The sequence below is a fragment of the Emydura macquarii genome, unplaced genomic scaffold (assembly GCF_026122565.2).
Source record: "Emydura macquarii macquarii isolate MOO-44397 ecotype Brisbane River unplaced genomic scaffold, CSIRO-AGI_Emac_v2 contig_383, whole genome shotgun sequence".
Taxonomy (NCBI): Eukaryota; Metazoa; Chordata; order Testudines; family Chelidae; genus Emydura; species Emydura macquarii.
Window position 1 is genome coordinate 6,289,940 of NW_027130520.1, and position 12,188 is coordinate 6,302,127.

The window sequence follows — 12,188 nt, forward strand, 5'->3', positions numbered from 1 at the left end:
TTCATAAAAAATGCCGATATGATGGGAGAAATGTGAAGTAATTTGATAAAGGTACTTAGTATAAATACCTATAGATTCAGTACATCAATTAAGAGAATTCCAAAAGAGTTTCAATATATTTAGGCTTATAAGGATTAGATTTTATTGTTAAATATTGGTGAACATCGACTGCACACACAAAGTATGAAAACATGTTTCCATCAATAATAATTGAAATTTACAGCTAGACAAAGAAAAATGCTGCTTGAGAACTTATTAAACTTTGATTTAAGGATATTTACTTTGTATATTTTGACATGTCATGTTGACAATTTGTGTTTTAACAGTTCTGAAGCTTAAACTTTTTAAATCTCAATGTCTATGTCATTAAATAATTATTGCCTGACCTCCCTGTAATTTCCCACAACTGTGAAAATTTAAATTGATAAAAATTGGAAAAAAATGCTTATTGATATTATCCTTCTAAATTATTTTTTTTTAAATTGAATTCTGCTAAGCCTAAATATATTGTATCCCATGGCACTAAACAAAAAAAGTATATTTTCAAGTAAGTGTAATTAGACTCTGTGTTTTGACCACCACTAAAGCAGATAAATCACCAGTCAGGCTGGAATAGTTTCTGATACTGCGTCTTGCTAAATAACAGGAGTTTTTTCCCAAACTGTAGCAACAAACTCCATACAAAACGATTGTTCTAATAGAACCCTACAGTTTTTTAAAAAGTGCATTTGATCAAACCAAAAGTTACCCATGGCTGAAGATAATGGAAATTAAGTGTAGTTTGACAAAAAGGAGAGGGCTTAGACATACATAATGCAACTTTTTTACTTCTTTCAAAAAATATTGCCTGCATTTAGTGCTGAAGAAAAGTGCTGGATTGACAGCCCTAGAGATGATTTATTCATAGAACAGGTAAAGGCAGTGCAAACATTGCCACCAATTTCTGAATGATCTAGAGTAATCCCCTCTCTTGGGCAAGAAAATAATTTAATCTCCAGACCTATTCAATCCTCAGTCACTCTGCTGAGACTGGTAATTGCCAATACCTGACACAATGCTACAGACTAAAGCTACCAATGCATTTCAGATACATCACCAAACAGCCATCAGGTGGCAACTTTCAGTCACTATTGGATAAGATTAGAGCCAGTAAGCTAGAACCAAAAGGAGGTCTGTCTCTTAGCTCTGTCCCCTCAGTCATCCTTCCCCAAAACTTACACCCAACTAATTTGCCTCTTTCTGTCTAGAACTAATGTATTAAAATGATATTTTCCTTATATTTGTTGATATTAATAACATACACGCCTCATCAGATGTGTATTCAACAGGAAACTGGCTACATGTGATTTTATATATAATGTAGAAATTCAAATGCAAAATGGACTGAGGAACATCAGAGACATAGTGGGTGGGACAGTATCTTTTGCTGGACCAACTTCTATTGGTGAGAGAGACAAACTTTTGAGCAACACAGAGATCTTCGTCGGGTCTGGGAAAGGTACTTCTAGCATCAGAGCTAACTGCAACATGGAACAGATTAAAAAAAAACAAGAGTCCTGTAGCACTTTAAAGACTAACAGATTTAATTTCTGCAGGCATAAGTTTTTGTGGGCTGCAACCCACTTTATCAGATGCAAGAAACAGAAATCAGATAGCCAGTGTATATATATACACACACACATATATACATCCAAGGGTAAGGAACAACAATGGGGAGGGTAGGTGTTAGCAAAGTCCATTCAGTTAGAGTAGATGAGGCCTATTCACAACCATTGATTAGGAAGTGAGAATGTGTGAACAATGACAATTACTTCTTGTAATGAGATAACCATTCCAAGTCCCTATTCAGACCCAGTTTGATTGTGTCAAGTTTGCATATGAGTTCCAGCTCTACAGTTTCTCGCTGAAGTCTGTTTTTGAAGTTTTTTTGTAGAAGTATGGGAACTTTCAAGTCAGCTACAGAGTGTCCTGGGAGATTGAAGTGCTCTCCGACTGGTTTATGGATGTTACCATTTTTTTATGTCTGATTTGTGTCCATTTATTCTTTTGTGTAATGACAGTCAGGTTTAGCCAATGTATATGGCAGAGGGACATTGCTGGCACATGATGGCATATATTACATTAGTAGATGTGCAGGTGAATGAGCTCCTTATGGTGTGGCTGATGTGGTTAGGACCTGTGATGGTGTCACTAGAGTTGATGTGCGGGCAGAGTTGGCAATGGGGTTTATTGCAGGGATAGGTTCCTGGGTTAGTGTTTTTGTTGTATGGTGTATGGTTGCTGGTGAGTATTTGCTTCAGGTTGGGGGGCTGTCTGTAAGCAAGGATAGGTCTGCCTCCCATGGCTTGAGCGAGTGAGGGATCATCTGCTAGGATAGGTTGTAGATCCTTAATGATGTGTTGGAGAGATTTTAGCTGGGGGCTGTAGGTGATGGCCAGTGGTGTTCTGTTGTTTTCTTTGTTGGGTCTGTCCTGTAGTAGGTGACTTCTGGGTACCCGTCTGGCTCTATGAATTTGTTTCTTCCCTCTCCAGGTGGGTATTGTAGTTTTAAGAATGTTTTATGGAGATCTTGTAGGTGTTTGTCTCTGTCTGAGGGATCGGAGCAAATCCAGTTGTATTTTAGGGCTTAGCTTTAGACAATGAATCGTGTAATGTGTCCAGGGTGGAAGCTGGAGGCATGAAGATACGTATTGCGGTCAGTTGGTTTTCGGTATAGGGTGGTATTAATGTGACCATCCTTAATTTGTACTGTAGTGTCCAGGAAGTGGATTTCTTGTGTGGACTGGTCCAGGCTGAGGTTGATGGTGAGGTGGAAATTATTGAAATCCTGGTGGAATTCTTCGAGGGACTCTTTCCTGTGGGTCCAGATGATGAAAATGTCATCAATGTAGCGTAGGTAAAGAAGAGGTACTTGGGGATGAGTTTTGAGGAAGCGATGTTCTAGGTCAGCCATAAAAATGTTGGCATACTGTGGAGCCATGCGGGTGCCCATAGCTGTGCCACTGACTTGAAGGTATAGATTGCCTCCAAATCTGAAGTAGTTGTGGGTCAGGACAAAGTCACAAAGTTCAGCTACCAGGTGTTCCATGAAGTAGTTAGCACATGTTGTAAAGGACCACTCAAGGTAGAATGACCCATTAACTCCTCTGCAGTCATAGGACAAAACAGGGGGGCTAGTGTGTTACAGATTGTTGTAAACAGATTGTTGTAAGACATAAATCCAGTGTCTCTGTTCAGTTCATGATTTTTACTGTCTAGAAGAGTTATGAATTTAAGTTGCCAGCCTCATCTTTTGAAAGTTTTGTGCAGGTTGCCTTTGAGGATGAGGCCTGACAGGTCAGATATAGAGTGATCGCTGTGTGACACCATCTGGGGGACTTTGTGGGGATAAAGTAATGACTGGATGTACCGGCCTTGCACAATTCTAATCACTCACTGAAGGAAGTAATATTTATTTTAAGTGGGCAAGTAAGGTAACTTTTTCATCACCATCATTGACATGGTAATGGATGGGAGAGTAGTTTTTGTGCGTGGGCTGGTAAATGTTCGTGACAATTTTGCAAGGCTGGAATTGATTCATGTGGAGTTTTATCATCTCTGACAGATATCTGGATAATAGTTTTCATTTAATAAGTAATCCAAGTATGACTCAAGTAAAAAACTACTAATGAAAGATAAACATTGTCTTCATGCTATTTAACTGTTTCAGAATACCATACAGGCGAGAATATAACAAACAAGAAACAGACCATCAGTTTGCAGCATTTCGTAGCATGCCACACACTTCCAAGAACACAGGAAGAGTCACTCAATGACTTTTCCACTAAGACTTGCCACTGCCTTGGTGGCATGGCACAACTCTTCTTTGCCTTCCACTTTAATGAGAAGCAGGCCACATGTCACTGTATGTGCTGTGCTAACTGTAAATTGTTGCAATATATGTTATTCAGACATGCTGAATAGTACAGATTAAGTCTGGGAAATTTGAGATTACAACAACCATGACCAGGCTCTGAGAACTGAGAGCAGATATTCTACATTGTAGGTCCTGGTCACAAGTACACAGATTATTTCTCACATAATTCTGATCAGTTAATATGCTCATTTCTGTTATGTCACATGAAGAAAAGAAGTGACTCTGGTTTGGAGAGTCATGCTGATATACATGCAACAAGTGCAGAAATAATAGAACTAAAACTCCATCTGAACCTTAGGAAAATTGGAACTGGACTAGAGGTCCCAATGGTCCACTCTGTGTATATGTGACAGGAGGGGCTGCACCCATGAAAGTGAGGTTGCACCCTCTTTGCCCTCAAATCCTGCAGAAGCCCTTCCATAGCAGTTGCGTATGGTTCCAGCTCCCTGAGCTTGAAGATTAGGGACTGGCTAGACTCCTCCAGATTCCCCACCTGCACCCACAACCCACATGCTGCATTAACTTCACACAGCCCCAGCCTACCACTCCAGGCTGTAGATTGAAACCTTTAAGGGGAGGGGCTCTAGGAATAGCAGAGGGCAACGGTGTTCTTGGCAGGCTGACTACACTGGATTTACATTGGAGAGTCCAGGTCTCTGGCAGATCCCTGAGATCTAAATGGATCCCTGCCTTCTTCCACTGTGTGTGGGGAGAGAAGAACCCTGTCCTATAATTGGAATAATTCTTAGGAACCGCCAGAAGCTGGAACTCAATAAATTTCCTTTCCCATACCTGGGTTATGCCCACATACAGCACAACTTTGTGGCTTAGAATCATAGACTAAACAACAGCGATAGGGTTGTATTTGACAGCCATTGTCAGTCAATGGAAGTTGCATGCAAGTAGATGAAGGCAGACTTGGGGCCACAGTGCACAAAGCCATACTGCATTACAATTATAGAACCCAGGGCAGGGAGAGTCTTTAGCTAAATGCACTGTGCTATATTTAAGCACTTATTCACTAGCTCAGGCACTGATGAAGCTGAATCCAACTGTAAGATTTTTGGGGCAGGAACCAGACCTACCCCCTGTGTGTTTGTATAGCACCTACTCCAGCTTGCAGCCTCTAGGCACCACCCAGTGCAAATAAGAACAATAATATTATATTGCCATTGAGTAAGTTGAAGGGCTTCTCTCTACTATCTTGACTCTATCTGTTGGTTCTTATGATATCCCAACTGATTATCTGTGCTCTGAAAACATGAGCGCAAAACAAACCACAATTTTTATTTTGACCGCTAGCTCATCCCAAGAACACCATAATTCATTGTCTCCGCATTCCATTCTTCACTTAGGTTTTAAATCCTCCTGCAAAAGGTAACAGGATACCATTAACAATGTGGCAGCCATGTAGGGATGAAACTTGTAAACCCCAAGGTGTCAAGAGGCTGTAGTTCATATCCAGGCAATAAAGAGATGTGCTGCTCTTTGGTAATACAAGGAGAGGAGCAAGCACTTGCAGGAGCAGTGCTAAGAATGAGCTGTGTTCTCATGTCGCAGGCAGAGTCACAAGACCTGGCAATCACATCACAGAAGGAGAGGTTGGGAACAATCAGAGGCTCATGGCTAAGTGCCATCCTAAGGCAGTCAAAACCCTGGGTTGTTTGTGGGGAAAAGGAAGGGACAGAAAAGGAGATGGCATACTAAGGAAGTGGGATGGGATGAAGGGATGAGAGGAAAGGGGATTGATAATGAGGGACCAAAGGTGTGGGAGTGAGTTAGAGAGTATGAGAGAAAAAGGAGGAGAGTAGTGAGGGGAAGGGTTGAACAGAAAGACAGAAAGAAAGGAAAACTTGAAACAGAAATGAAGAAAGCTTAGCCTGTTGCAAATTGCTCCTCCTGCTGGTCACAGACAGAAGGTGCTGCCTCAAGAAGGCTCCATCCAGGCATTGTGAAGTGCAATAGCAATAGGGAAGGGTTGAGTCCACCTGGCCTAAAGTGGGAAAATTAAAATAAAGCAATAAAAGAGGAAGGGAAAACAGAAAGGGAATAGAAGCATGCTTCCATTGACATTACAATAATTCTAAAAAAAAAATTGAGAGGCATTATAGGTTCAGCCTTGTGTGAAGGAATCCAGGGGACATTTAACCTTGGATTTAAACTGTAATAAAATCTGTTTTTTCTTTTGACACCTCTTTCATTCTCTCTCCTCTACCCCTTCTTATTCTATACCAGCTGCAGTGGCAGAGTTGGTCTCTAGCTAGCTCCGGGTTGGAACCTGAGAATTTCAGAATCCAAGGATGTAATTCAACAATGAATACCAAACAGAAGCAAATTATTAACTATCTGAGACTCACTTCCCATGTCTTTGGGAAGATTTGACTGTTTCTCCCAAGTCAGACTACTGTTTGATGAAGTGATGGATTTCTCTGGATTTGCAGTGAAGTCAGGCTTCAAATAAGTCATGGATGAGACACCTGCATAAAGAAAGCAATTTGAAATTGAGCAAAACTGTGCTTTTCCTTAGAAGTGCCTATTTTATGGTAATATACAATCTTTAAGAAATGAATGGAACACCACAGTTGATTGTACTTTTTGGGGGCAAGGACTACGAGAACATTAAATTCAATGTTGACACAAGCTGCAGCAACTCCTGGTACCTTCAGTGTTGAAGAATGTTTATACTTATTTTGCCCACATAAGGCTCAAGTGGCTGCAGTGCAAGGAACTGGAGAGGTAAAATGCACCCTACAGCACAGAGCTGCAATGCAGGGCTGCGGTGTACTCCCCCTATGGCTGCTGTGTAAGTGTATGGGCTGAAATAGTGTACATACTCCTCTATGCTACATATGTACTGAGTGGTAACATTGACATTTATGTGGATCCATGGCCCTTCCCCTGGCTGCTCTCAACACCACCCTCATCACTGAGCTATATGGGGCTGGTGTGAAGAGCCACTCCACAGCAGACGGGGGAGTGGAGGTGATGAGACCACACATACAGCCCTAAAGCAGAGCAAATGAGGAGGGCCTCATGCTGTGTGAATTTCACCATAAAATGTTTAGCAGTCAGAATAATATCATTGTCCGTCTAAACCGCAGAACTTGATTAATAACCTGAAGAAAATAATGATGTCCTTTTCTCCAGATCTTCTTGTATTTTAAGGAGTACTCTCTCCTGCTCCAGGGCTTCTATGTACTTGGAGTAAGACCAGGAAACCTGCAAGAACCATTTTCAAAAATCAGCCTCTGTACCATGTGACTGGTAATTGATGGTCTATTTCAGCAGCGGGAGTGCTTGTTTATGTTAATAGGATACCATCTTTCTCACAGCTGAAGAAGTTATTGAAAGGAGTTGTGCCACTAAAATACTGAAATTGTTAAACAGCTAAATAGGAATATTAGTAGCAGGAAGTGAATCAAAAGCGTTGGGAGGTGCAAATCAGAGATGTCTGATAGATTGGATGCTTATCCTAATTTATTCAGGTCTCCATTTTCTTTCACTCTCCCCTTCTCCGTGTCAAATTCCTTTTCCTTTCCTCTTCCTAAAACACTATAGAATCTTTCCCCTGCCAAAAGTTCATCATTTTTTGTTCCCTTGAGCACCAAAATGCACCCACTCTCTCTGACACATCCCTCCCCCCACAGGTGAGCCTCTCTACCTTTTAAACTACTCAGCCCAAATCCCAGCAGGTCATATGCAATCTCCTGATTCTTTCTGCCCACATCTGGCAGCACTCTTCTACCAACTGAGATGGTTGGTCTACAACATGGTACCTTCTCTCCTGCACTAAAGAAAAAATGTCAGGTTCAAAGTTGCTTTAGGTTGCTCACCCAAACATTATGAGACTGTTTGGTTTAAGGCATGGCCCTTAAAATCTGTTTGGTAGAAGACATAGCCCTGGTAGGAATGTTCTGTATCAGTCTTTTTTCCTGAAACATTAAAAGTCTGAAGCCAGTTTTAGATTTGGTGGCTCAGTCTGAGGAACTGTAAATCACTTCCTACAATAGCACAGGATTTGAAGACTGAAGCTGGCTCAGCAGAGATGACCAGACTCCTAGAAATTCGGAAGCCTCTCCACCCTGGCCTGTGCATGTAAGATAGCATCCTGGCTTCAGAATCAGCCAATCTGGGTGTCAGCAAAGGTAAAAGGCCTGTTTGAGTGAGAGGAATGTGCGGAGGAGAGTGTGCTTATCCAAACTTCACTGAACCTAAAAACATGGTTTGGATTTAGGTTGATTTGAGATTTTGGATGAACTTAAGGCTGGTCTATATTCCAAACTATATTCCATCCATCCATTTTACACTATAAACCATCACTTGGTGTTCAGAAGATGCTGTGCTCATTCCTTCTGTTATGTTAAAGAAAAAAAATTACTATTTCTCTGACATTATAGATCCCCCCCCCACCCTCTAGATTTGAATATCCCCATCTTTGGGAAAGTTCTGATATGAATCTGAAGCTCCACTGCCTTCAGCTTATCTCAAATTTAAATCGGTGCAACCCTCGCTTCTAAATTCAAAAGCCCAAAAGTTGCTAGAAATAATCCCCAGCATCTAAAAATCAAAGAACATCATAAGAAGCAGGGCAGGGTTTTAATCTGCAAAGTTAACATGGCAGAAATGAGCAGTTCTTTAAGAACCCTGCAACAGCAGCATTAGAAGCCAATCCTCCACCTTCCAATTACATCAGCACTCTGCCTTGCTTCTCTTCATTGATCAGGTGGGGTTATGGATATCTGTAGCAAGATATTTTATTACTCACCTGTCGTCCATATCCAGTTACAGATGAAGGTGTTCCTCTACCCACACTGATCTCATCTACAGAAATACTGTCTGATAAGCTGACAACTTTTTTCACTTGCTGTTATCAATAGAAACAATTCTTTGATTAGTTGCAAATAATTGCAGCTGAGCTGGGGTGAAGAATAAGGTCAGAGAAGATGGAATTATTGCATTTCAGCTGACACATGCAATATCACATAGCACTACAAGCACATTTTGTACAGAGCTTTCTAATGCCCAGGTTTGTAGTTCATCATTCTAGAATGCTAATAAGATTTTGGTTTTTATAGGTGTTTCTTTGCCCAATTCAAAGTTTTTCCCGCTCTAAATTTCTGCCAACCATTTTCATTGTGGACAGTTCCCATCCATCCTTTCGGGCCCTAAGTGGCACGATGAACCAGCAATGGAATACGTTTCCATAGTGCTTGTCTACACAAACATTTAGTTTTCAGCAAGCTGGAATGTGAATCTACCCTGCCGCGGACTGTTTGTGTGGACCCTGCTGGTGCACATTAACAATTTGATAAGGCACTTTGATCTAGTTCTCTTTGAAATAGGAGTAGGTCATAGCTCATTAACAAACTGTTAATGCATGTCAGCAGAGTCCACATGGACAATTAGTTCACGGCAGGCTACAGCGGAGTAGATTTACACCCCAGTTTGCCACAAACTAAATGTAGACAAACCCATATAATCTAGATTTTTAAGGCCAGAAGGGACTGTTGTGATTATCTAATCTGACTACCTTCATAAACAGGCCACAGGACTTCCATGAATAACTCCTGCTTTAAATCCAGTAGCTGTGCATAAACTAGAGCAGATTTTTTTTACAAAAACCATCCAATCTCAATTTAAACATTTTCAGTGATGGAGAATCCACCACAACCCTTGATAAATTGTTCCAGTGGTTAATTGCCCTCACTGTGAATGGTTTTTTGATATCATAATAATGCTTTGGGTTTGAACCGTCTGTCTGAGGAACACAAAGTCCTTTACAAACATTGATTAATTAAGGCTCACAACAACCTTGTGAGGCAGGTGTTACCCCCATTTTGCAGATGGCACAATTGAGCAAGAGAGATTAAATGGCTTGTCCATGGTCACACTGAGGATATGATAAGAGCTGGTAAAAGAACCAATATCTTTCAATTCCCTGCCACAGAAAAGTATCTTTCCTCTATACTTCTCTCATTCTCCTCACCTTCCTACTGATCAGAGCTCCTGAAACACTGCCCGACAGGGTCCTGAGCTGCCCTCCATTCAAACAACAGTCTCCCCAAAAAGAAAACTAGTGGGAAGGAAACGTCTGTTTTTACTGAGACGAAAACACAAACATGCACTACCTATAAACATTGCTCCCTTTATATACCCATACCCATGGCCCATGTAGGCATTTCAGTGCGGAGGCAATGTGCTCTGAAGGAATGAACCTGAGTTGCGGGTTTCAATCTTGGCTTGACACTGATTGCTGTGTGGCCTTGGGAAAGTCACAGCATCTCTCTGTGTCTCAGTCTCCCCATCTATGAAGGGGATAATAATAGTTACATGATCTCACAGGCTGTTGTGGGGATTCATTGGTTAATATCTCTGCCTATCTAGATACTCAGATAGTTCCCCTCGCTACAGTATCTGAGCACCTGCTTGTATGGGTATTTTGAATATGTACAGCGCTGCACACATGCTAATTATGAGTCTTGCAGGTGTAATAGTTTCTTTGTTCTTAAAGGGACACACACATCACATTTGGTCCAACATTTAGATTTTGTGAAAATAACCTTTCATCAAACAAAATATCAACAGAAATTTTTCCATATTTTAAAAACAAAATTTCAAGAGAAACAGTTTCACAAATATTCCCCTGTAGTAGCTGCATTCCAAACACAGCCTATTTCTACTAGTGAATAAGAAACTAACAACTCAAACAGATTAGAAATTGCCTGCTAACAAAAGTGAAAGCGAGTAATCTAATAATTTCATTGTCAAAACAGAGGGAAATGCAAAAAATAAACAAAGAGGATAAAGAGTGAACGCTGCATCAGCATTTCAAAATCTTTGTCTGAATAATCTAAAGTGCTTTTTGTTACATATGTAAGGAAACCTGTTTATTTTAAATATAATTTGTGGCCTGACAGTAAACAGCTAAGCATAGCCTGCTGAGAATGACAATGCGTACCAATGCAACTCTATGGGCACAGCTATACTAGAGAATTTAAAGCTCTCTAATTTAAGATGCTCTAAGCCAACAGGAGAGAGCTCTGCTGTCCCCTTATCTAGTCCAGCCCCTGCAACCGGCAGTAGCTATGTTGGCAAGAGAAGCTCTCCCGTTAATATAGCGCTGTCCATACTGGTGCTTATGTCGGTGTAATTTATGTCACTCAAGGGGATAGTTTATTCACATCCCTGAGTGACATACATTATGCTGACATGGGCTAAAGCGTAGATATAGCCTTTGTGTATGTAGATGTGCAACTGTCAGTTTTACACATGCAGCATATGCAGATCTGTTTGAAAATTTATCCCTCTGTGTTTTTACTTTTTTCCTCACCACAAGAGATGAACAGAAATATATTTCTACCCTATTTAAAATGAGAGAGAGGACAAATGCCCCAACCCTGTAAACACTTACACATGGGTTTATCTTGAAGCACCAATTTAATATACGTGAGTGTTTGCAGGATTGGAGCCTAACTCCCCAAGGACTGAATGGTACCTGAAGCTTTATGCTAACAAAAGACATTCAGGGCCTGATTCAAAGCCCACTGAAGTCAATGGGAGTCTTTTCATGGCCCTTAGGGGGAATATTTGAATGTTTTACCTTGTTTACTGAAAAATGTGTTTATGATATTTCAGCCTCTCACCTTTACAAGTGCAAGTCTTTCCTCTGTTGTTTTTCTTTTCACCTTTTCTCTCTTCTTTTCCTTTTTTCTCTCCAAAGTAGGCAAAATTTTCTCATCAGCCAAATTGCTTCGAAACTCACAAAATTTTGGCCAAAATTTAAACAGAAGAGCAAAAATAGTCATCTGAGCAGAAAGAAAAGGAAGTCTAACATGACTATGTTAAGAAAACGGAGTGTACTGTAAAAAGTAAATGTAGTTTACCATAACAATGCAATAACTATTTCTTTTTTAGTACACAGCACATTTCCTCCCACATATTGTCTCCTGACATTTCAGTCCAACTTTGCTCTGCACATGCTTCTCATCAGTATGTTTGTTACTGGTGAGAAATATTCCTAAAACACAGCTAAAAAGCACTCTTTTTCAAAAATATTTCCCTAAACAATTGTTTGCATTAATGAAAACATCCATCATTTTTACAGGTATTCTTTATAAAATATTCACAACGTGGATTGCTTTTTACACCACTCTTCTGTTCAAGTATTCCAAATATTCTGTTCATCAGGGAGAGCCCCCTGTTTTTTTCTTTCCTTAAGAAAAAGGAAATATTTTTTTCTTTTTCTTTTTTTCTTCTTTTGCCTCTGGAAAAG

At 40.4% G+C, this 12,188-nt stretch overlaps 1 protein-coding gene across 1 annotated transcript in view; it reads right to left on the reverse strand.

Annotated features, from left to right (window-relative positions):
• Positions 1 to 4,248: 4,248 nt before the first annotated feature.
• The window catches only part of RGS22 (regulator of G protein signaling 22), a 75,117-nt gene continuing 67,177 nt past the window's right edge, over positions 4,249 to 12,188 (reverse strand). The window contains exons 24-28 of the mRNA XM_067535928.1: positions 11,560 to 11,721; positions 8,682 to 8,780; positions 7,033 to 7,135; positions 6,274 to 6,393; positions 4,249 to 5,284 (exon numbers count right to left, since the gene is read on the reverse strand). Coding sequence (XP_067392029.1) covers positions 5,268 to 5,284; positions 6,274 to 6,393; positions 7,033 to 7,135; positions 8,682 to 8,780; positions 11,560 to 11,721 — 501 coding nt within the window. The 3' untranslated portion in view covers positions 4,249 to 5,267. The remainder of the gene's footprint in view (positions 5,285 to 6,273; positions 6,394 to 7,032; positions 7,136 to 8,681; positions 8,781 to 11,559; positions 11,722 to 12,188) is intronic.